General features: G+C 52.2%; 1 protein-coding gene across 1 annotated transcript in view; it reads right to left on the bottom strand.

Moving 5' to 3' along the window:
• Positions 1 to 24,848, bottom strand: part of ncbp3 (nuclear cap binding subunit 3) — a 77,587-nt gene that overhangs the window by 9,742 nt on the left and 42,997 nt on the right. Inside the window, exons 2-6 of the mRNA XM_072469998.1 lie at positions 10,377 to 10,442; positions 7,941 to 8,046; positions 4,917 to 5,042; positions 1,248 to 1,376; positions 381 to 505 (exon numbers count right to left, since the gene is read on the bottom strand). Coding sequence (XP_072326099.1) covers positions 381 to 505; positions 1,248 to 1,376; positions 4,917 to 5,042; positions 7,941 to 8,046; positions 10,377 to 10,442 — 552 coding nt within the window. The remainder of the gene's footprint in view (positions 1 to 380; positions 506 to 1,247; positions 1,377 to 4,916; positions 5,043 to 7,940; positions 8,047 to 10,376; positions 10,443 to 24,848) is intronic.

Below are 24,848 nucleotides of genomic sequence, written 5' to 3'. Positions count from 1 at the left end.
CAGCTCTGGGGTCCCAGGTTCGATTCCCGGCTTGGGTCACTGTCTGCGGAGTCTGCACGTTCTCCCCGTGTGTGCGTGGGTTTCCTCCGGGTGCTCCGGTTTCCTCCCACAGTCCAGAGATATGCAGGTTAGGTGGATTGGCCGTGATAAATTGCCCTTAGTGTCCAAAATGATTGGGTGGAGTTACTCTTGGGGTATCTATGGGGTACTCTTTCCAAGGACTGGTGCAGACTCGATGGGCCGAATGGCCTCCTTCTGCACAGTAAATTCTACAAAATGAAACACAATTTCTGTACCACCCTCATATCCTTAGTGTACAGAAATCTAATCACCTCGGTCTCGAATATTCTCAATGATTGGGGTTCCAATCTCACACCCACCTCATTGTCTGTTGTGGTTGTCTTGCATCCGTCCTCTTCAGCGGCCCTGGACTCCTTCTCCAACTCCCCCTCTTCTTCTTCTTCATCATCAGCTCTCTCAGCCGGTTCCTGTTCATCGGAGCTATCTGCAGCAAAACAGTGCAAAGTAATTATCAGAGAAGCAGTGAAGGTGTACAGGAATCACTGAGAACAATTGGCAATGTTGCCAAACATGACGTCAAGTGGGTCTTACAGATCAGGGTTACATCAAACAGGCCGGGACACATCAGCCTTGCTTCTCTCCAGTGTTTGGCTGCAAGACGAGTGGATTAAAACAGGGAAATCAAATTTACAAGAGAGTGAATTTGAGCTGGGTAACATTGGGTGAAGTATCATAAGAGGGAAGATTAACATCGTCACATAAGAAGCACATTGTTTGATGAAAGCACAATGGTTTAGGAATGATACCAGTGCACGAAACACACTCAGGGAGTAACTGAAAGGACGGTTGCAACATATACGTGTAACATGGGGAACACAGTACCCGGGTATAGCTGCAGGCCACAGGACGCCCCATCTGCACTGTAGGGACTCTACTGTTCTAACAGAACAGGAGGTTCTTATGCAGCACAAAGTCTGGCACAGACCCAAATGTGCTGTAAATAGGACGCATTGGAGGGTGCGGCATTATCCCCACGGTTAGCAGCTGTGACACAGCAAAATGCTGACAGCAAACAATCCTGAATCAAGTTAGTGTGCAGGTTAAAATGTGATCCAATGGTAAGACTGATATACACGGCAGCACAACGGTCACTACAAGTTCACCAGCCTTTCCTCAGGTCCCCGAGATGGTGGTTAAGTAACTGAGCAGCAGCATTCAGGAATTACCTTGCTTCACAGAGTTGAGTTTGCCCCTGACTGCAGCCTCAGAGTGGGAACTCGCACTCCCATCTGCTCCAATACTCAGGTTCATCATAGCACGGCCAGCAGTCACATCATCGAGCCACACCACGTTACCTAGGAAACGTCCAAACAATCAGACTTTCACAAATGTGGACAAATTAGCACCAACGTTAACACTCGGTCCCCTAGCAAACTTCGCACTCAACACCACTTTGTTCAGCACAAACTCACTATTTGTGCATTGGCTTTTTAAACATCAGGGCATCCCAAAGTACCAATAAAGTACTTGTGAAGTTCAGTGTAATGCCATGTCGGAAATGCACATGGTGGCGCAGTGGTTAGCACTGCAGCCTCACGGCGCCGAGGTCCCAGGTTCGATCCCGGCCCCGGGTCACTGTCCGTGTGGAGTTTGCACATTCTCCCCGTGTTTGCGTGGGTTTCGCCCCCACAACCCAAAGATGTGCAGAGTAGGTGGATTGGCCACGATAAATTGCCCCTTAATTGGAAAAAATTTATTGGGTACACTAAATTTATATGTTTTTTAAATGCAGGAAATGCACCAGCCAAACGCAGACAGCAACTGACATAGAGAGTTCTGTGACCAGATAATCTGATTCAATCAAGTTGGTTGAGGGGATGGGCGGCACGGTGGTTAGCGATGCTGCCTCAGGGCGCCGAGGTCCCAGGTTCGATCCCGGCTCTGGGTCACTGTCCGTGCGGAGTTTGCACATTCTCCCCGTGTCTGCGTGGGTTTCGTCCCCACAACCCAAAGATGTGCAGGGTAGGTGGATTGGCCACGCTACATTGCCCCTTAATTGGAATTTTATTTTAAAAAGTTGGTTGAGGGATAAATATTTGCCCCAGGACAGTGGGCAGCTCTTCAAAATAGAAGCCACGGCAACTTCTACGTCCATTTGAGAGGGCATACAGGGGCTCCGGGGTTCAACATCTCATCTCATATAGCACCTCCAGCGGAACACTCTCTCGGTACTGACCCTCTGACAGTGCAGCACTCCCTCAATACTGACCCTCTGACAGTGCAGCACTCCCTCAGTACTGACCCTCTGACAGGGCAGCCCTCCCTCAGTACTGACCGTCTGACAATGCAGCACTCCCTCAGTACTGACCCTCTGACAATGCAGCACTCCCTCAGTACTGATCCTCTGACAGGGCAGCACTCCCTCAGCACTGACCCTCTGACAGTGCAGCACTCCCTTAGTACTGACCCTCTGACAGTGCGGCACTCCCTCAGTACTGACCCTCTGACAATGCAGCACTCCCTCAGTACTGACCCTCTGACAGTGCGGCACTCCCTCAGTACTGACCCTCCGACAGTGCAGCACTCCCTCAGTACTGACCCTCGCAGTGTGGCACTCCCTCAGTACTGACCCTCTGACAGTGCAGCACTCAGTGCTGACCCTCTGACAGTGCAGCACTCCCTCAGTACTGACCCTCTGACAGTGCAGCACTCCCTCAGTACTGACCCTCTGCAGCCCTCCCCAGTACTACCCCCAGGATTATCAGCCTGGCTTAGAAACATAGGAAAAATAAGAGCGGGGGAGGCCATTCGACCCTTCAAGCCCGCTCCACCATTCTTTATGATTACGGCTGATAATCCAACTCAACATCCGAATCCCACTCCCCGCCCCCCCAAATCCTTTGATCCCCTTCGCCCCAAGTGCTATATCTAACTGCTTCCTGAAAACATACAATGTTTTGGATTCAACTGCTTCCTGTGGTAATGAATTCCACAGGCCGACCACTCTCTGGGTGAAGAAATGTCTCCTCATCTCGGTCCTAAATGGTCTACCAACCCATCATCGGGAACATCCTTCCTGCATCCACCCCGTCTAGTCCTGTTTGAGCTTTATAGATTTCTATGATATCTCCGCCCCCCCCCCCCCCCCCCCCTCATTCTTCTAACTCCAGCGAATATAATCCTAAACGATTCAATCTCTCCTCATACGTCAGTCCCGCCATCCCAGGAATCAGTCTGGTAAACCTTCTCTGTGTTCCCTCTACAGCAAAAACGTCCACGGAAGGATGTTGCAGGTTACAGAGGGACACAGGTAAGCTGCAGAGCTGGGCTGAGAAGTGGCAAATTGAGTTTAATGCAGAAAAGTGTGAGGTGATTCATTTTGGAAGGAGTAACAGGAATACAGAGTACTGGGCTAATGGTATTCTTGGTAGTGTGGATGAGCAGAGAGATCTCGGTGTCCATGTACATAGATCCCTGAAAGTTGCCATCCAGGTTGATAGGGTTGTTAAGAAGGCGTACAGCGTGTTAGCTTTTATTGGTAGAGGGATTGAGTTTCGGAGCCATGAGGTCATGTTGCAGCTGTACAAAACTCTGGTGCGGCCGCATTTGGAGTATTGCGTGCAGTTCTGGTCGCTGCATTATAGGAAGGATGTGGAAGCATTGGAAAGGGTGCAGAGGAGATTTACCAGAATGTTGCCTGGTATGGAGGGATGATTTTATGAGGAAAGGCTGAGGGACTTGAGGCTGTTTCCGTTAGAGAGAAGAAGGTTAAGAGGTAACTTAATAGAGGCATACAAGATGATCAGCGGATTGGATAGGGTGGACAGTGAGAGCCTTTTTCCTCGGATGGTGATGGCTAGCACGAGGGACATAGCTTTAAATTGAGGGGAGACAGATCTAAGACAGATGTCAGAGTTCTTTACTCAGAGAGTAGTAAGGGCGTGGAATGCCCTGCCTGCAACAGTAGTGGACTCGCCATCACTAAGGGCATTCAAATGGTCATTGGATAGACATATGGACGATAAGGGAATAGTGTCCATGGGCTTTAGAGTGGTTTCACAGGTCGGCGCAACATCGAGGGCCGAAGGGCCTGTACTGCACTGTAATGTTCTATGTTCCTCAGAGAAGGAGACTAAAACTGCACACAATATTCCAGGTGTGGCCTCGCCAAGACCCTGTATAATTGCAGCAAGACATCCCTGCTCCTGTACTCGAATCCTCTCGCTCTGAAGGCCAACATACCATTTACCTTCTTTACCGCCTGCTGCACCTGCGCGCTTACCTTCAGTGACTGGTGTACGAGGACACCCAGGTCTCGGTGCACATTCCCCTCCGAATTTATGGCCATTCAGATAATAGTCTGCCTTCCCGCTTTTGCTACCAAAGTGGATAACCTCACATTTATCCAAATTATACTTCACCTGCCATTCATCTTTCCACTCACTCAACTTGTCCAATACACACTGAAGGATCTCTGCATCCTCCTCACAGCTCACCCTCCCACACAACTTAGGCTAGTGTGACTGCAAAAATCAATTGAAGCTTCACAACTGCCGTAGATGGAAGCGGGACTGGACGGAGAGTTCAGGGGATGTTTTCTGATAACTTTGCTTTTTGTTGAGTGAGTGATTGTTTCAGGGTCTTCCCACATTTCAGCCCCATTAAAGGAGCAAGTAGGTGAATAACTGTCTCTTTCCATGTGTCTAAATCTCAAATTCTTGCAGCTGAATCACCGGCAGTGATGGGAAAGTGGTGACACAACAGTGGTGCCCGAGGGGACACGATGTGAAAATCAAAATTAACATTAAATAGAGGGAGAATTTCCATGCCGAGTTCGAACATCACATTCTCAGTCTCCAAAGCTGAGAAACCAAGAACCCCCAAAGTCCACTCACAGGAGGAATCATCAATCCACTCGATGCTAGACGGAGGGTACTCCTTAAAATATCCAAAGATCTCTTCAGTGCTCATCTCATCGACTCCAGTCACGTGAAGGGCCTCGAGGCGAACCTTGGGAATAGCTGCAAGACACACAGCAGCAACAGACAGGACAATTTTCAACAACAACCAACTGGCATTTATATAGCAGCTTTAACACAGGAAACCATCTCCCGGTAATTGGATAAGTCTGACATTGAGCCACACAAAGTGATATTGGTACAGGTGGCCTAGGGTGGTACACTGGAAATCAGATGTGCAAAGAGCTGCAATCGGAAGAGTGGAGAGATCTCGGAGGGTTGTAAATCTGGTGGTGATTACAGAAATAGAGACGGACAAGGCCAGAAAGGGATGTGAACAGTATGAACTTCAAACATGAACTTCACAAAGACCCTGCTCTGCTTACTGACACCAATGGTACAATTTAAACACTATGAATAAATATTCAGGGGCCTTCTGTAAATAATGAAACAATTGATCTCTGAATGACCTCAACCACTGTTTAAAGAAAGAATTGGATAACGTATGAGATCTGAAATGTGACAGACCTGAAAGGCATCATACAGGAAACACGTGTGAAGCTTTTCAATCACTCAAATTTCTGTGTACAATTCTATGCAACCTTTATTTTACATACAGATATCCTTCATTTCGAGGGAGGTGGTGGTGTAGTGGGAATGCCACAGCACGACTAACCCAGAGGCCCAGGCTAATGCCCAGGGGACACAGATACAGCAGCTGGTGGAATTTAAATTCAATTAATAAAATCTGGAATTGAAAGCTAGTCTCATAATAGTGACCACAAAGCCATCAGCGATTGTCGTAAAAACCCATCTGGTTTCACTAGCGTCCTTTAGGGAAGCAAACGTGCCGTTCTTAACCAGTCTAGCCCACATGTGACTCCAGACCTGCAGCAATGTGACTGACTCTTTACTGCCCTGTGAAATGGCCGAGCAAGCCACTCAGTTCAAGGGCAATTAGGGATGGGCAACTAACGCTGGCCCTTCTTTTTAAAAAATAAATTTAGAGTGCCCAATACATTTTTTCCAATTAAGGGGCAATTTAGCGTGGCCAATCCTCCTAGCCTGCACATCTTTGGGTTGTGGGGGTGAAACCCACGCAGACACGGGGAGAATGTGCAAACTCCACACGGACAGTGACCCAGAGCCGGGATCGAACCTGGGACCTCGGCGCCGTGGGGCAGCAGTGCTAACCACTGCGCCACTGCGCTGCCCATGGCCTTTCCATTTTAAAAAACAATTTGAACACATCTTGCTATAATCTGAAGAGAGACATCCAACAGCACAGTTGACTGAATATTACAGGTTCATCATCGGAAACTGAAGACATTGCACATGCTTGGACTGGTCACAGGGCTGGGCAAAAATATTAAGCCCATTGCATCTTCAAGCAAAAACTAAATGAGATTAGTTTCCCCCCCATTAACTGAGGGGGAAAATTTAACATGTTACTGTGAAATTTCACATTTTTGTTATATTCTTAATAACCTTATTTTAGACATTAGAAATTTCAGTTACCATGAAATAAAATGGCATCCGTTTTTTTCTGAAAAAGTGTCCAATTTACTGTCTACTTTGTCTTTTTTTTAAATGGTTAGCTCAGCTTCCACTGCAGTTCAGGATTGGCTGTTTCCATAGTAGTAGTTTCCCATTGGCCCTTCTCTAAGCTTTCGATTCACACATTCTCCAGTTCTTCAATTCTAATTTGTTGTGGTTTTACCTTCAGCCAATCAGAGTGTGACAGTGAAAAGGTGACACATATAAATTGACAAAACGTGATGTTCATCCAGTGCTGCAAAGAATCTTTAATAAATAATAACTCACCTCCTGACCCCCGCCAAAGTCTGTCCACCATCTACAAGGCACAAGTCAGGAGTGAGATGGAATACTCTCCACTTGCCTGGATGAGCGCAGCTCCAACAACACTCGCGAAGCTCGACACCATCCAGGACAAAGCAGCCCGCTTGAATGCTCCCCCTTCCATAAACATTCATTCCCCCCACCACCAATGAACAGTGGCACCGTGTGTCCCATCTACAAGATGCACTGCAGGAACGCACCAAGGTTCCTCAGACAACACCTTCCAAACCCACTACCATCTAGAAAGACGAGCAGCAGATACCTGTGAACCCCACCACCTGGAGGTTCCCCTCCAACTCACTCACCACCCTGACTTGGAAATATATCGGCCGTTCCTTCACTGTCACTGGGGCAAAATCCTGGAACTCCCTCCCTAACAGCACAGTGGGTGTACCTACATCACACAGACTGCAGCGGTTCAAGAAGGCAGCTCATCACCACCTTCCAAAGGGCAACTAGGGATGGGCAATAAATGCTGGTCTAACCAGCGAGGCCCACATCCCATTAATGAATGTTTTTAAAAATTCAATATATAAGCTGCAGGTGATAACAAAGAACAAAGAACAAAGAAATGTACAGCACAGGAACAGGCCCTTCGGCCCTCCAAGCCCGTGCCGACCATACTGCCCGACTAAACTACAATCTTCTACACTTCCTGGGTCCGTATCCTTCTATTCCCATCCTATTCATGTATTTGTCAAGATGCCCCTTAAATGTCCCTATCGTCCCTGCCTCCACTACCTCCTCCGGTAGTGAGTTCCAGGCACCCACTACCCTCTGCGTAAAAAACTTGCCTCGTACATCTACTCTAAACTTTGCCCCTCTCACCTTAAACCTATGCCCCCTAGTAATTGACCCCTCTACCCTGGGGAAAAGCCTCTGACTATCCACTCTGTCTATGCCCCTCATAATTTTGTATACTGCCCCTCATAATTTTGTATATGATGTTATATCGGTTCAGATTAAGTGTGCCCCACTCTGCATTGTGCCCAAGCTGTGGAAAGGGGAGTCAAAGCAATTTCAATAAACTTCCAAAAGTAACTTATTTTCTTTCATTTTGCTACAAATGCTTTTCAGAACAGAACAAAATCAAATTGTCACCTTCCTTCAAGATCTCCTTGTCCAACGTCACCTTCCGCTGGGTGAGGTTCTCCTCTGCCCGAAAGTGAAACCTCCTCGCTCGCTGTTCCTTCCTCTCCACTGCATCCTGTGTAGTTAAATAAACTGATAACTGCGGGTGTGATGGTGGGAGGTAGCCAGTCTGGAGTAGAGGTGGCGGGCATGGAGGACAGGGGAGTGCAGAACCTGTGCCACAACTGCACCATCTGTTCCCCGCCCCACTGATTGCAGAGATTAAAAACCAACTTAGCCACGCTGATGAGATCAATATATTCATTGCTCTGTGTTTTTGCAGAATGCCAGTCTGCATTGCAACTTTTTTTTGCACAGAAACATGATTTTTTACCACTGTTTGCGCTTCACACCAGCCTTCTCCCTCCAGATCCTTCTCCCTCCAGATCCTTCTCTTCCTCTCTCCTTCATCTGCTTACCCAAATTCTCCTTAAATGGATCGATACTAGGGCAGCAAGGTGGCGCAGTGGTTAGCACTGCTGCCTCACGGCACCGAGGACCCGGGTTTGACCCCGGGTCACTGCCCGTGTGGAGTTTGCACATTCGCCCCGTGACTGTGTGGGTCTCACCCCCACAACCCAAAGATGTGCAGGGTAGGTGGATTGGACACGCTAAATTGCCCCTTAATTGGAAAAAAACATTGGGCACTTTAAATTCATTTTTAAAAATGTATCGATTCTGTTCACCTCAAGCATTCCCCATGGGAGTCGAGTCCCACATTCTCCCCACTCCCCGTGGGAGCGAGTCCCACATTCTCCCCACTCCCCGTGGGAGCGAGTCCCACATTCTCCCCACTCCCCGTGGGAGCGAGTCCCACATTCTCCCCACTCCCCGTGGGAGCGAGTCCCACATTCTCCCCACTCCCCGTGGGAGCAAGTCCCACATTCTCCCCACTCCCTGTGGAGCGAGTCCCACATTCTCCCCACTCCCCGTGGGAGCGAGTCCAACATTCTCCCCACTCCCCGTGGGAGCGAGTCCCACATACTCCCCACTCCCCGTGGGAGCGAGTCCCACATTCTCCCCACTCCCCGTGGAAGCGAGTCCCACATACTCCCCACTCCCCGTGGGAGCGAGTCCCACATTCTCCCCACTCCCCGTGGGGGCGAGTCCCACATTCTCCCCACTCCCTGTGGAAGCGAGTACCACATACTCCCCCACTCCCCGTGGGAGCGAGTACCACATACTCCCCACTCCCTGTGGAAGCGAGTCCCACATTCTCCCCACTCCCCGTGGAAGCGAGTCCCACATACTCCCCACTCCCCGTGGGAGCGAGTCCCACATTCCCCCCACTCCCCGTGGGAGCGAGTCCCACATTCTCCCCACTCCCCGTGGGAGCGAGACCCACATTCTCCCCACTCCCTGTGGGAGCGAGTCCCACATTCTCCCCACTCCCCGTGGGAGCGAGTCCCACATTCTCCCCACTCCCCGTGGGAGCGAGTCCCACATTCTCCCCACTCCCCGTGGGAGCGAGTCCCACATTCTCCCCACTCCCCGTGGGAGCGAGTCCCACATTCTCCCCACTCCCCGTGGGAGCGAGTGCCATATCTGTCGCACTCTCTGGGTAAAGACGTTTCTCCTGAATTCCCAATAGGATTTATTAATGACCATCGTATATTAATGGCTCTATTTTTAGCCTCAGCACAAGTAAAAACATTTTCTCAATGCACACACTATCAAACTCTTTCAGCATTATGAACACCTCTAGCAGGTGAGAAAAGGAGTTCTAGCTCATTCAGACTTTACTGATGGTTATAACCTCTGAGCTCTGGTATCATCCTTGTGAATCCTTTCTGCACCTTCTCTGTGCTGTAATGTCGTTGTGATAATATGGAGGCCAGAACTGTTCGCACAACGCCAAGTGTGATCTAAACCAGGTTCCATGTAGGTCAACGTTTGATTTTCAGCACTGCTGACTTTTCCCCACATGAGCTAATAAGCTGAGTTGCTACTTTCATGATTTCTGAATCTGTACCTCCGATCCAACTGTTCCTCCATCTCATTTTAACTCCTATTTTCCAAGAATTGTCTGCCTCTGTAATTCTTCTCACCAAAATGCACCACGTCTAACATCTCACTTACACACATTCCACAGTTTCATTGAAGAATTTATCTCTGTTAAGGAAGCAGTAAGTTGGAGGTTCAGCTGCTTTCAGTGGACAGAAGTTGCTTCTCGTGGCCATTGCATTACAGCGTGTCACACAGGCAAGAACACTCGCCACAACAGAACGTTCGCTATGAATGGTGCCCCCTCTCCTTCACTTGGACTAAACCAGTGCCGTCTGGAATCCCTATCTCCCTGGGACTCATACAACTCATACCATCTTTCACACTGAAAATAAACATTAATCCTCCCCAGATTGTTAAACCACCATCTCACATCTGGATAAAGATGGAAGCAATTTGTACCTTTGAGGTGACATCAATGCCGGTGACGAAAGTGCCAGCCTTGTTCTCATAACGCCTGCTTGTGTCCTGTGTAAAAGGAATTGAAAGAGAAAACAATTAAAGTAGTTTCATAGAGATTATCAACCCAAGGATTTTTTAAAATCTCATATTATGAAGTGCAACTGCGGAGTCCCAACACAACGTATCAAAACTCAGCCTTCATTTCAGGTAATTATCTAGTGGAGGGACAGCTCCTGAAGGTGCTGACTTTCACTGGGACACAGTTCCTGAAGGTGCTGACTCTCACTGGGACACAGCTCCTGAAGGTGCTGACTCTCACTGGGACACAGTTCCTGAAGGTGCTGACTCTCACTGGGACACAGTTGCTGAAGGTGCTGACTCTCACTGGGGGACAGTTGCTGAAGGTGCTGACTCTCACTGGGACACAATTGCTGAAGGTGCTGACTCTCACTGGGACACAGTTGCTGAAGGTGCTGACTCTCACTGGGACACAGTTGCTGAAGGTGCTGACTCTCACTGGGACACAGTTCCTGAAGGTGCTGACTCTCACTGGGACACAGTTGCTGAAGGTGCTGACTCTCACTGGGACACAGTTCCTGAAGGAGCTGACTCTCACTGGGGTACAGTTCCTGAAGGTGCTGACTCTCACTGGGACACAGTTCCTGAAGGTGCTGACTCTCACTGGGACACAGTTGCTGAAGGTGCTGACTCTCACTGGGACACAGATCCTGAAGGTGCTGACTCTCACTGGGACACAGTTCCTGAAGGTGCTGACTCTCACTGGGACACAGTTCCTGAAGGTGCTGACTCTCACTGGGACACAGTTCCTGAAGGTGCTGACTCTCACTGGGACACAGTTCCTGAAGGTGCTGACTCTCATTGGGACACAGTTCCTGAAGATGCTGACTCCCACTGGGACACAGTTCCTGAAGGTGCTGACTCTCACTGGGATACAGTTCCTGAAGGTGCAGACTCTCACTGGGACACAGTTCCTGAAGGTGCTGACTCTCACTGGGACACAGTTCCTGAAGGTGCTGACTCTCACTGGGACACAGTTCCTGAAGATGCTGACTCTCACTGGGACACAGTTCCTGAAGGTGCTGACTCTCACTGGGACACAGTTCCTGAAGGTGCTGACTCTCACTGGGACACAGTTCCTGAAGGTGCTGACTCTCACTGGGACACAGTTCCTGATGGTGCTGACTCTCACTGGGACACAGTTCGTGAAGGTGCTGACTCTCACTGGGAGACAGTTCCTGAAGGTGCTGACTCTCACTGGGGGACAGTTCCTGAAGGTGCTGATGCTCGCTGGGGGTCAGTTCCTGAAGGTGCTGATGCTCGCTGGGACACAGTTCCTGAAGGTGCTGACTCTCACTGGGACTCAGTTCCTGAAGGTGCTGACTCTCACTGGGACACAATGCCTGAAGGGGCTGGTGCTCGCTGGGACACAGTTCCTGAAGGTGCTGACTCTCAATGGGAGACAGTTCCTGAAGGTGCTGACTCTCACTGGGGGACAGTCCCTGAAGGTGCTGACTCTCACTGAGACACAGCTCCTGAAGGTGCTGACTCCACTGGGACACAGTTCCTGAAGGTGCTGACTCTCACTGGAACACAGTACCTGAAGGTGCTGACTCTCACTGGGACACAGTTCCTGAAGGTGCTGACTCTCACTGGGACACAGTTCCTGAAGGTGCTGACTCTCACTGGGACACAGTTCCTGAAGGTGCTGACTCTCAATGGGACACTGTTCCTGAAGGTGCTGATTCTCACTGGGACACAGTTCCTGAAGATGCTGACTCACATTGTGGGACACAGTTCCTGAATGTGCTGATGCTCACTGGGACACAGTTCCTGAATGTGCTGACTCTCACTGGGGGACAGTTCCTGAAGATGCTGACTCTCACTGGGAGACAGTTCCTGAAGGTGCTGACTCTCACTGGGGGACAGTTCCTGAAGGTGCTGATGCTCGCTGGGGCACAGTTCCTGAAAGTGCTGACTCTCGCTGGGACACAGTTCCTGAAGGTGCTGACTCTCACTGGGACTCAGTTCCTGAAGGTGCTGACTCTCACTGGGACACAGTTCCTGAAGGTGATGACTCTCACTGGGACACAGTTCCTGAAGGTGCTGATGCTCGCTGGGACACAGTTCCTGAAGGTGCTGACTCTCACTGGGGACAGTTGCTGTGAAGGTGCTGACTCTCATTGGGACACAGTTCCTGAAGGTGCTGACTCTCAATGGGACACAATGCCTGAAGGTGCTGACGCTCACTGGGACACAGATCCTGAAGGTGCTGACTCTCACCGGGACACAGTTCCTGAAGGTGCTGGCTCTCACTGGGACACAGCTCCTGAAGGTGCTGACTCTCATTGGGACACAGTTCCTGAAGATGCTGGCTCTCACTGGGACACAATTCCTGAAGGTGCTGACTCTCACTGGGACACAGTTCCTTAAGGTGCTGACTCTCACTGGGACTCAGTTCCTGAAGGTGCTGACGCTCGCTGGGACACAGTTCCTGATGGTGCTGACTCTCACTGGGGGACAGTTCCTGAAGGTGCTGACTCTCACTGGGACACACTGTCTGCAGGTGCTGATGCTCGCTGGGACACACTGCCTGCAGGTGCTGATGCTCGCTGGGACACAGTTCCTGAAGGTGCTGACTCTAACTGGGGACAGTTCCTGAAGGTGCTGACTCTCACTGGGTGACAGTTCCTGAAGGTACTGACTCTCACTGGGTGACAGTTCCTGAAGGTACTGACTCTCACTGGGAGACAGTTCCTGAAGGTGCTGACTCTCACTGGGAGACAGTTCCTGAAGATACTGACTCTCACTGGGAGACAGTTCCTGAAGGTGCTGACTCTCACTGGGGGACAGTTCCTGAAGGTGCTGATGCTCGCTGGGACACAGTTCCTGAAGGTGCTGACTCTCACTGGGAGACAGTTCCTGAAGGCGCTGACTCTCACTGGGAGACAGTTCCTGAAGTGCTGACTCTCACTGGGAGACTGTTCCTGAAGGAGCTGACTCTCACTGGGAGACTGTTCCTGAAGGTGCTGACTCTCACTGGGGACAGTTGCTGTGAAGGTGCTGACTCTCATTGGGACACATTTCCTGAAGGTGCTGACTCTCACTGGGACACAATGCCTGAAGGTGCTGACGCTCACTGGGACACAGATCCTGAAGGTGCTGACTCTCACCGGGACACAGTTCCTGAAGGTGCTGACTCTCACTACGACACAGTTCCTGAAGGTGCTGGCTCTCACTGGGACACAGTTCCTGAAGGTGCTGACTCTCATTGGGACACAGTTACTGAAGGTGCTGGCTCTCACTGGGACACAATTCCTGAAGGTGCTGACTCTCACTGGGACACAGTTCCTGAAGGTGCTGACTCTAACTGGGGACAGTTCCTGAAGGTGCTGACTCTCACTACGACACAGTTCCTGAAGGTGCTGGCTCTCACTGGGACACAGTTCCTGAAGGTGCTGACTCTCATTGGGACACAGTTACCGAAGGTGCTGATGCTCGCTGGGACACACTGCCTGCAGGTGCTGATGCTCGCTGGGACACAGTTCCTGAAGGTGCTGACTCTAACTGGGGACAGTTCCTGAAGGTGCTGACTCTCACTGGGTGACAGTTCCTGAAGGTACTGACTCTCACTGGGAGACAGTTCCTGAAGGTGCTGACTCTCACTGGGAGACAGTTCCTGAAGATGCTGACTCTCACTGGGAGACAGTTCCTGAAGATGCTGACTCTCACTGGGAGACAGTTCCTGAAGGTGCTGACTCTCACTGGGGGACAGTCCCTGAAGGTGCTGACTCTCACTGGGACACAGCTCCTGAAGGTGCTGACTCCACTGGGACACAGTTCCTGAAGGTGCTGACTCTCACTGGGACACAGTTCCTGAAGGTGCTGACTCTCACTGGGACACAGTTCCTGAAGGTGCTGACTCTCACTGGGACACAGTTCCTGAAGGTGCTGACTCTCAATGGGACACTGTTCCTGAAGGTGCTGATTCTCACTGGGACACAGTTCCTGAAGATGCTGACTCACATTGTGGGACACAGTTCCTGAATGTGCTGATGCTCACTGGGACACAGTTCCTGAATGTGCTGACTCTCACTGGGGGACAGTTCCTGAAGATGCTGACTCTCACTGGGAGACAGTTCCTGAAGGTGCTGACTCTCACTGGGGGACAGTTCCTGAAGGTGCTGATGCTCGCTGGGACACAGTTCCTGAAGGTGCTGACTCTCACTGGGACTCAGTTCCTGAAGGTGATGACTCTCACTGGGACACAGGTCCTTAAGGTGATGACTCTCACTGGGACACAGTTCCTGAAGGTGCTGATGCTCGCTGGGACACAGTTCCTGAAGGTGCTGACTCTCACTGGGGGACAGTTCCTGAAGGTGCTGACGCTCACTGGGACACAATGACTGAAGGTGCTGATGCTCGCTGGGACACAGTTCCTGAAGGTGCTGACTCTCACTGAGGACAGTTCCTGAAGGTGCTGACTCTCACTGGGAGACAGTTCCTGAAGGTGCTGACTCTCACTGGGAGACAGTTCCTGAAGTGCTGACTCTCACTGGGAGACTGTTCCTGAAGGTGCTGACTCTCACTGGGAGACTGTTCCTGAAGGTGCTGACTCTCACTGGGGACAGTTGCTGTGAAGGTGCTGACTCTCATCGGGACACAGTTCCTGAAGGTGCTGACTCTCACTGGGACACAATGCCTGAAGGTGCTGACGCTCACTGGGACACAGATCCTGAAGGTGCTGACTCTCACCGGGACACAGTTCCTGAAGGTGCTGGCTCTCACTGGGACACAGCTCCTGAAGGTGCTGACTCTCATTGGGACACAATTCCTGAAGGTGCTGACTCTCACTGGGACACTGTTCCTGAAGGCGCTGACTCTCACTGGGACTCAGTTCCTGAAGGTGCTGACGCTCGCTGGGACACAGTTCCTGATGGTGCTGACTCTCACTGCGGGACAGTTCCTGAAGGTGCTGACTCTCACTGGGACACACTGTCTGCAGGTGCTGATGCTCGCTGGGACACACTGCCTGCAGGTGCTGATGCTCGCTGGGACACAGTTCCTGAAGGTGCTGACTCTAACTGGGGACAGTTCCTGAAGGTGCTGACTCTCACTGGGTGACAGTTCCTGAAGGTACTGACTCTCACTGGGAGACAGTTCCTGAAGGTGCTGACTCCCACTGGGAGACAGTTCCTGAAGATGCTGACTCTCACTGGGAGACAGTTCCTGAAGGTGCTGACTCTCACTGGGAGACAGTTCCTGAAGGTGCTGACTCTCACTGGAACACAGTTCCTGAAGGTGCTGACTCTCACTGGGACACAGTTCCTGAAGGTGCTGACTCTCACTGGGACACAGTTCCTGAAGGTGCTGACTCTCACTGGGACACAGTTCCTGAAGGTGCTGACTCTCAATGGGACACTGTTCCTGAAGGTGCTGATTCTCACTGGGACACAGTTCCTGAAGATGCTGACTCACATTGTGGGACACAGTTCCTGAATGTGCTGATGCTCACTGGGACACAGTTCCTGAATGTGCTGACTCTCACTGGGGACAGTTGCTGAAGATGCTGACTCTCACTGGGAGACAGTTCCTGAAGGTGCTGACTCTCACTGGGGGACAGTTCCTGAAGGTGCTGATGCTCGCTGGGGCACAGTTCCTGAAAGTGCTGACTCTCGCTGGGACACAGTTCCTGAAGGTGCTGACTCTCACTGGGACTCAGTTCCTGAAGGTGCTGACTCTCACTGGGACACAGTTCCTGAAGGTGATGACTCTCACTGGGACACAGTTCCTGAAGGTGCTGATGCTCGCTGGGACACAGTTCCTGAAGGTGCTGACTCTCACTGGGGGACAGTTCCTGAAGGTGCTGACGCTCACTGGGACACAATGACTGAAGGTGCTGATGCTCGCTGGGACACAGTTCCTGAAGGTGCTGACTCTCACTGAGGACAGTTCCTGAAGGTGCTGACTCTCACTGGGAGACAGTTCCTGAAGGTGCTGACTCTCACTGGGAGACAGTTCCTGAAGTGCTGACTCTCACTGGGAGACTGTTCCTGAAGGTGCTGACTCTCACTGGGAGACTGTTCCTGAAGGTGCTGACTCTCACTGGGGACAGTTGCTGTGAAGGTGCTGACTCTCATTGGGACACAGTTCCTGAAGGTGCTGACTCTCACTGGGACACAATGCCTGAAGGTGCTGACGCTCACTGGGACACAGATCCTGAAGGTGCTGACTCTCACCGGGACACAGTTCCTGAAGGTGCTGGCTCTCACTGGGACACAGCTCCTGAAGGTGCTGACTCTCATTGGGACACAGTTCCTGAAGATGCTGGCTCTCACTGGGACACAATTCCTGAAGGTGCTGACTCTCACTGGGACACTGTTCCTGAAGGCGCTGACTCTCACTGGGACACAGTTCCTTAAGGTGCTGACTCTCACTGGGACTCAGTTCCTGAAGGTGCTGACGCTCGCTGGGACACAGTTCCTGATGGTGCTGACTCTCACTGGGGGACAGTTCCTGAAGGTGCTGACTCTCACTGGGACACAATTCCTAAAGGTGCTGACTCTCACTGGGACACAGTTCCTGAAGGTGCTGACTCTCACTGGGGGACAGTTCCTTAAGGTGCTGCCTCTCACTGGGACTCAGTTCCTGAAGGTGCTGACGCTCGCTGGGACACAGTTCCTGATGGTGCTGACTCTCACTGGGGGACAGTTCCTGAAGGTGCTGACTCTCACTGGGACACACTGTCTGCAGGTGCTGATGCTCGCTGGGACACACTGCCTGCAGGTGCTGATGCTCGCTGGGACACAGTTCCTGAAGGTGCTGACTCTAACTGGGGACAGTTCCTGAAGGTGCTGACTCTCACTGGGTGACAGTTCCTGAAGGTACTGACTCTCACTGGGTGACAGTTCCTGAAGGTACTGACTCTCACTGGGAGACAGTTCCTGAAGGTGCTGACTCTCACTGGGTGACAGTTCCTGAAGGTACTGACTCTCACTGGGAAACAGTTCCTGAAGGTGCTGACTCTCACTGGGAGACAGTTCCTGAAGATGCTGACTCTCACTGGGAGACAGTTCCTGAAGGTGCTGACTCTCACTGGGGGACAGTCCCTGAAGGTGCTGACTCTCACTGGGACACAGCTCCTGAAGGTGCTGACTCCACTGGGACACAGTTCCTGAAGGTGCTGACTCTCACTGGAACACAGTTCCTGAAGGTGCTGACTCTCACTGGGACACAGTTCCTGAAGGTGCTGACTCTCACTGGGACACAGTTCCTGAAGGTGCTGACTCTCACTGGGACACAGTTCCTGAAGGTGCTGACTCTCAATGGGACACTGTTCCTGAAGGTGCTGATTCTCACTGGGACACAGTTCCTGAAGATGCTGACTCACATTGTGGGACACAGTTCCTGAATGTGCTGATGCTCACTGGGACACAGTTCCTGAATGTGCTGACTCTCACTGGGGGACAGTTCCTGAAGATGCTGACTCTCACTGGGAGACAGTTCCTGAAGGTGCTGACTCTCACTGGGGGACAGTTCCTGAAGGTGCTGATGCTCGCTGGGACACAGTTCCTGAAGGTGCTGACTCTCACTGGGACTCAGTTCCTTAAGGTGCTGACTCTCACTGGGACACAGGTCCTGAAGGTGATGACTCTCACTGGGACACAGTTCATGAAGGTGCTGATGCTCGCTGGGACACAGTTCCTGAAGGTGCTGACTCTCACTGGGGGACAGTTCCTGAAGGTGCTGACGCTCACTGGGACACAATGACTGAAGGTGCTGATGCTCGCTGGGACACAGTTCCTGAAGGTGCTGAATCTCACTGAGGACAGTTCCTGAAGGTGCTGACTCTCACTGGGAGACAGTTCCTGAAGGTGCTGACTCTCACTGGGAGACAGTTCCTGAAGTGCTGACTCTCACTGGGAGACTGTTCCTGAAGGTGCTGACTCTCACTGGGAGACTGTTCCTGAAGGTGCTGACTCTCACTGGGGACAGTTGCTGTGAAGGTGCTGACTCTCATCGGGACACAGTTCCTGAAGGTGCTGACTCTCACTGGGACACAATGCCTGAAGGTGCTGACGCTCACTGGGACACAGATCCTGAAGGTGCTGACTCTCACCGGGACACAGTTCCTGAAGGTGCTGGCTCTCACTGGGACACAGCTCCTGAAGGTGCTGACTCTCATTGGGACACAGTTCCTGAAGGTGCTGGCTCTCACTGGGACACAATTCCTGAAGGTGCTGACTCTCACTGGGACACTGTTCCTGAAGGCGCTGACTCTCACTGGGACACAGTTCCTGAAGGTGCTGACTCTCACTGGGGGACAGTTCCTTAAGGTGCTGACTCTCACTGGGACTCAGTTCCTGAAGGTGCTGACGCTCGCTGGGACACAGTTCCTGATGGTGCTGACTCTCACTGGGGGACAGTTCCTGAAGGTGCTGACTCTCACTGGGACACACTGTCTGCAGGTGCTGATGCTCGCTGGGACACACTGCCTGCAGGTGCTGATGCTCGCTGGGACACAGTTCCTGAAGGTGCTGACTCTCACTGGGACTCAGTTCCTGAAGGTGCTGACGCTCGCTGGGACACAGTTCCTGATGGTGCTGACTCTCACTGGGGGAGAGTTCCTGAAGGTGCTGACTCTCACTGGGACACTGTCTGCAGGTGCTGATGCTCGCTGGGACACACTGCCTGCAGGTGCTGATGCTCGCTGGGACACAGTTCCTGAAGGTGCTGACTCTAACTGGGGACAGTTCCTGAAGGTGCTGACTCTCACTGGGTGACAGTTCCTGAAGGTACTGACTCTCACTGGGAGACAGTTCCTGAAGGTGCTGACTCTCACTGGGAGACAGTTCCTGAAGATGCTGACTCTCACTGGGAGACAGTTCCTGAAGGTGCTGACTCTCACTGGGGGACAGTTCCTGAAGGTGCTGATGCTCGCTGGGACACAGTTCCTGGAGGTGCTGACTCTCGCTGAGACACAGTTCCTGAAGGTGCTGAGTCTCACTGGGACTCAGTTCCTGAAGGTGCTGACTCTCACTGGGACACAGTTCCTGAAGATGCTGACTCTCACTGGGACACAGTTCCTGAAGGTGCTGATGCTCGCTGGGACACAGTTCCTGAAGGTGATGACTCTCACTGGGGGACAGTTCCTGAAGGTGCTGACTCTCACTGGGACACAATGAATGAAGGTGCTGATGCTCGCTGGGACACAGTTCCTGAAGGTGCTGACTCTCACTGGGACACAGTTCCTGAAGGTGCTGACTCTCACTGGGACACAGTTCCTGAAGGTGCTGACTTTCACTGGGACACAGTTCCTGAAGGTGCTGACTCTCAATGGGACATTGTTCCTGAAGGTGCTGACTCTCACTGGGACACAGTTCCTGAATGTGCTGACTCTCACTGGGGGACAGTTCCTGAAGGTGCTGGCTCTCACTGGGAGACAGTTCTTTAAGGTGCTGACTCTCACTGGGAGACAGTTCCTGAAGGTGCTGACTCTCACTGGGAGACAGTTCCTTAAGGTGCTGACTCTCACTGGGGGACAGTTGCTGTGAAGGTGCTGACTCTCATTGGGACACAGTTCCTGAAGGTGCTGACTCTCACTAGGGGACAGTAGCTGAAGGTGCTGACTCTCACTGGGACGCAGATCCTGAAGATGCTGACTCTCACTGGGACACAGTTCCTGAAGGTGCTGACTCTCATTGGGACACAGTTCCTGAAGGTGCTGGCTCTCACTGGGACACAATTCCTGAAGGTGCTGACTCTCACTGGGACACTGTTCCTGAAGGCGCTGACTCTCACTGGGACACAGTTCCTGAAGGTGCTGACTCTCACTGGGGGACAGTTCCTTAAGGTGCTGACTCTCACTGGGACTCAGTTCCTGAAGGTGCTGACGCTCGCTGGGACACAGTTCCTGATGGTGCTGACTCTCACTGGGGGACAGTTCCTGAAGGTGCTGACTCTCACTGGGACACACTGTCTGCAGGTGCTGATGCTCGCTGGGACACACTGCCTGCAGGTGCTGATGCTCGCTGGGACACAGTTCCTGAAGGTGCTGACTCTAACTGGGGACAGTTCCTGAAGGTGCTGACTCTCACTGGGTGACAGTTCCTGAAGGTACTGACTCTCACTGGGAGACAGTTCCTGAAGGTGCTGACTCCCACTGGGAGACAGTTCCTGAAGATGCTGACTCTCACTGGGAGACAGTTCCTGAAGGTGCTGACTCTCACTGGGAGACAGTTCCTGAAGGTGCTGACTCTCACTGGAACACAGTTCCTGAAGGTGCTGACTCTCACTGGGACACAGTTCCTGAAGGTGCTGACTCTCTCTGGGACACAGTTCCTGAAGGTGCTGACTCTCACTGGGACACAGTTCCTGAAGGTGCTGACTCTCAATGGGACACTGTTCCTGAAGGTGCTGATTCTCACTGGGACACAGTTCCTGAAGATGCTGACTCACATTGTGGGACACAGTTCCTGAATGTGCTGATGCTCACTGGGACACAGTTCCTGAATGTGCTGACTCTCACTGGGGACAGTTCCTGAAGATGCTGACTCTCACTGGGAGACAGTTCCTGAAGGTGCTGACTCTCACTGGGGGACAGTTCCTGAAGGTGCTGATGCTCGCTGGGGCACAGTTCCTGAAAGTGCTGACTCTCGCTGGGACACAGTTCCTGAAGGTGCTGACTCTCACTGGGACTCAGTTCCTGAAGGTGCTGACTCTCACTGGGACACAGTTCCTGAAGGTGATGACTCTCACTGGGACACAGTTCCTGAAGGTGCTGATGCTCGCTGGGACACAGTTCCTGAAGGTGCTGACTCTCACTGGGGGACAGTTCCTGAAGGTGCTGACGCTCACTGGGACACAATGACTGAAGGTGCTGATGCTCGCTGGGACACAGTTCCTGAAGGTGCTGACTCTCACTGAGGACAGTTCCTGAAGGTGCTGACTCTCACTGGGAGACAGTTCCTGAAGGTGCTGACTCTCACTGGGAGACAGTTCCTGAAGTGCTGACTCTCACTGGGAGACTGTTCCTGAAGGTGCTGACTCTCACTGGGAGACTGTTCCTGAAGGTGCTGACTCTCACTGGGGACAGTTGCTGTGAAGGTGCTGACTCTCATTGGGACACAGTTCCTGAAGGTGCTGACTCTCACTGGGACACAATGCCTGAAGGTGCTGACGCTCACTGGGACACAGATCCTGAAGGTGCTGACTCTCACCGGGACACAGTTCCTGAAGGTGCTGGCTCTCACTGGGACACAGCTCCTGAAGGTGCTGACTCTCATTGGGACACAGTTCCTGAAGATGCTGGCTCTCACTGGGACACAATTCCTGAAGGTGCTGACTCTCACTGGGACACTGTTCCTGAAGGCGCTGACTCTCACTGGGACACAGTTCCTTAAGGTGCTGACTCTCACTGGGACTCAGTTCCTGAAGGTGCTGACGCTCGCTGGGACACAGTTCCTGATGGTGCTGACTCTCACTGGGGGACAGTTCCTGAAGGTGCTGACTCTCACTGGGACACACTGTCTGCAGGTGCTGATGCTCGCTGGGACACACTGCCTGCAGGTGCTGATGCTCGCTGGGACACAGTTCCTGAAGGTGCTGACTCTAACTGGGGACAGTTCCTGAAGGTGCTGACTCTCACTGGGTGACAGTTCCTGAAGGTACTGACTCTCACTGGGTGACAGTTCCTGAAGGTACTGACTCTCACTGGGAGACAGTTCCTGAAGGTGCTGACTCTCACTGGGAGACAGTTCCTGAAGATGCTGACTCTCACTGGGAGTCAGTTCCTGAAGGTGCTGACTCTCACTGGGGGACAGTTCCTGAAGGTGCTGATGCTCGCTGGGACACAGTTCCTGAAGGTGCTGACTCTCACTGGGAGACAGTTCCTGAAGGCGCTGACTCTCACTGGGAGACAGTTCCTGAAGTGCTGACTCTCACTGGGAGACTGTTCCTGAAGGAGCTGACTCTCACTGGGAGACTGTTCCTGAAGGTGCTGACTCTCACTGGGGACAGTTGCTGTGAAGGTGCTGACTCTCATTGGGACACATTTCCTGAAGGTGCTGACTCTCACTGGGACACAATGCCTGAAGGTGCTGACGCTCACTGGGACACAGATCCTGAAGGTGCTGACTCTCACCGGGACACAGTTCCTTAAGGTGCTGACTCTCACTGGGACACAGTTCCTGAAGATGCTGACTCTCACTGGGACACAGTTCCTGAAGGTGCTGATGCTCGCTGGGACACAGTTCCTGAAGGTGATGACTCTCACTGGGGGACAGTTCCTGAAGGTGCTGACTCTCACTGGGACACAATGAATGAAGGTGCTGATGCTCGCTGGGACACAGTTCCTGAAGGTGCTGACTCTCACTGGGACACAGTTCCTGAAGGTGCTGACTCTCACTGGGACACAGTTCCTGAAGGTGCTGACTTTCACTGGGACACAGTTCCTGAAGGTGCTGACTCTCAATGGGACATTGTTCCTGAAGGTGCTGACTCTCACTGGGACACAGTTCCTGAATGTGCTGACTCTCACTGGGGGACAGTTCCTGAAGGTGCTGGCTCTCACTGGGAGACAGTTCTTTAAGGTGCTGACTCTCACTGGGAGACAGTTCCTGAAGGTGCTGACTCTCACTGGGAGACAGTTCCTTAAGGTGCTGACTCTCACTGGGGGACAGTTGCTGTGAAGGTGCTGACTCTCATTGGGACACAGTTCCTGAAGGTGCTGACTCTCACTAGGGGACAGTAGCTGAAGGTGCTGACTCTCACTGGGACGCAGATCCTGAAGATGCTGACTCTCACTGGGACACAGTTCCTGAAGGTGCTGACTCTCATTGGGACACAGTTCCTGAAGGTGCTGGCTCTCACTGGGACACAATTCCTGAAGGTGCTGACTCTCACTGGGACACTGTTCCTGAAGGCGCTGACTCTCACTGGGACACAGTTCCTGAAGGTGCTGACTCTCACTGGGGGACAGTTCCTTAAGGTGCTGACTCTCACTGGGACTCAGTTCCTGAAGGTGCTGACGCTCGCTGGGACACAGTTCCTGATGGTGCTGACTCTCACTGGGGGACAGTTCCTGAAGGTGCTGACTCTCACTGGGACACACTGTCTGCAGGTGCTGATGCTCGCTGGGACACACTGCCTGCAGGTGCTGATGCTCGCTGGGACACAGTTCCTGAAGGTGCTGACTCTAACTGGGGACAGTTCCTGAAGGTGCTGACTCTCACTGGGTGACAGTTCCTGAAGGTACTGACTCTCACTGGGAGACAGTTCCTGAAGGTGCTGACTCCCACTGGGAGACAGTTCCTGAAGATGCTGACTCTCACTGGGAGACAGTTCCTGAAGGTGCTGACTCTCACTGGGAGACAGTTCCTGAAGGTGCTGACTCTCACTGGAACACAGTTCCTGAAGGTGCTGACTCTCACTGGGACACAGTTCCTGAAGGTGCTGACTCTCTCTGGGACACAGTTCCTGAAGGTGCTGACTCTCACTGGGACACAGTTCCTGAAGGTGCTGACTCTCAATGGGACACTGTTCCTGAAGGTGCTGATTCTCACTGGGACACAGTTCCTGAAGATGCTGACTCACATTGTGGGACACAGTTCCTGAATGTGCTGATGCTCACTGGGACACAGTTCCTGAATGTGCTGACTCTCACTGGGGACAGTTCCTGAAGATGCTGACTCTCACTGGGAGACAGTTCCTGAAGGTGCTGACTCTCACTGGGGGACAGTTCCTGAAGGTGCTGATGCTCGCTGGGGCACAGTTCCTGAAAGTGCTGACTCTCGCTGGGACACAGTTCCTGAAGGTGCTGACTCTCACTGGGACTCAGTTCCTGAAGGTGCTGACTCTCACTGGGACACAGTTCCTGAAGGTGATGACTCTCACTGGGACACAGTTCCTGAAGGTGCTGATGCTCGCTGGGACACAGTTCCTGAAGGTGCTGACTCTCACTGGGGGACAGTTCCTGAAGGTGCTGACGCTCACTGGGACACAATGACTGAAGGTGCTGATGCTCGCTGGGACACAGTTCCTGAAGGTGCTGACTCTCACTGAGGACAGTTCCTGAAGGTGCTGACTCTCACTGGGAGACAGTTCCTGAAGGTGCTGACTCTCACTGGGAGACAGTTCCTGAAGTGCTGACTCTCACTGGGAGACTGTTCCTGAAGGTGCTGACTCTCACTGGGAGACTGTTCCTGAAGGTGCTGACTCTCACTGGGGACAGTTGCTGTGAAGGTGCTGACTCTCATTGGGACACAGTTCCTGAAGGTGCTGACTCTCACTGGGACACAATGCCTGAAGGTGCTGACGCTCACTGGGACACAGATCCTGAAGGTGCTGACTCTCACCGGGACACAGTTCCTGAAGGTGCTGGCTCTCACTGGGACACAGCTCCTGAAGGTGCTGACTCTCATTGGGACACAGTTCCTGAAGATGCTGGCTCTCACT

This window comes from Scyliorhinus torazame, chromosome 12 (genome assembly GCF_047496885.1).
Source record: "Scyliorhinus torazame isolate Kashiwa2021f chromosome 12, sScyTor2.1, whole genome shotgun sequence".
NCBI classification, from domain to species: domain Eukaryota; kingdom Metazoa; phylum Chordata; class Chondrichthyes; order Carcharhiniformes; family Scyliorhinidae; genus Scyliorhinus; species Scyliorhinus torazame.
Note: the sequence above shows the minus strand (reverse complement) of the source record. Positions and strands in the feature narration are given on the sequence as shown.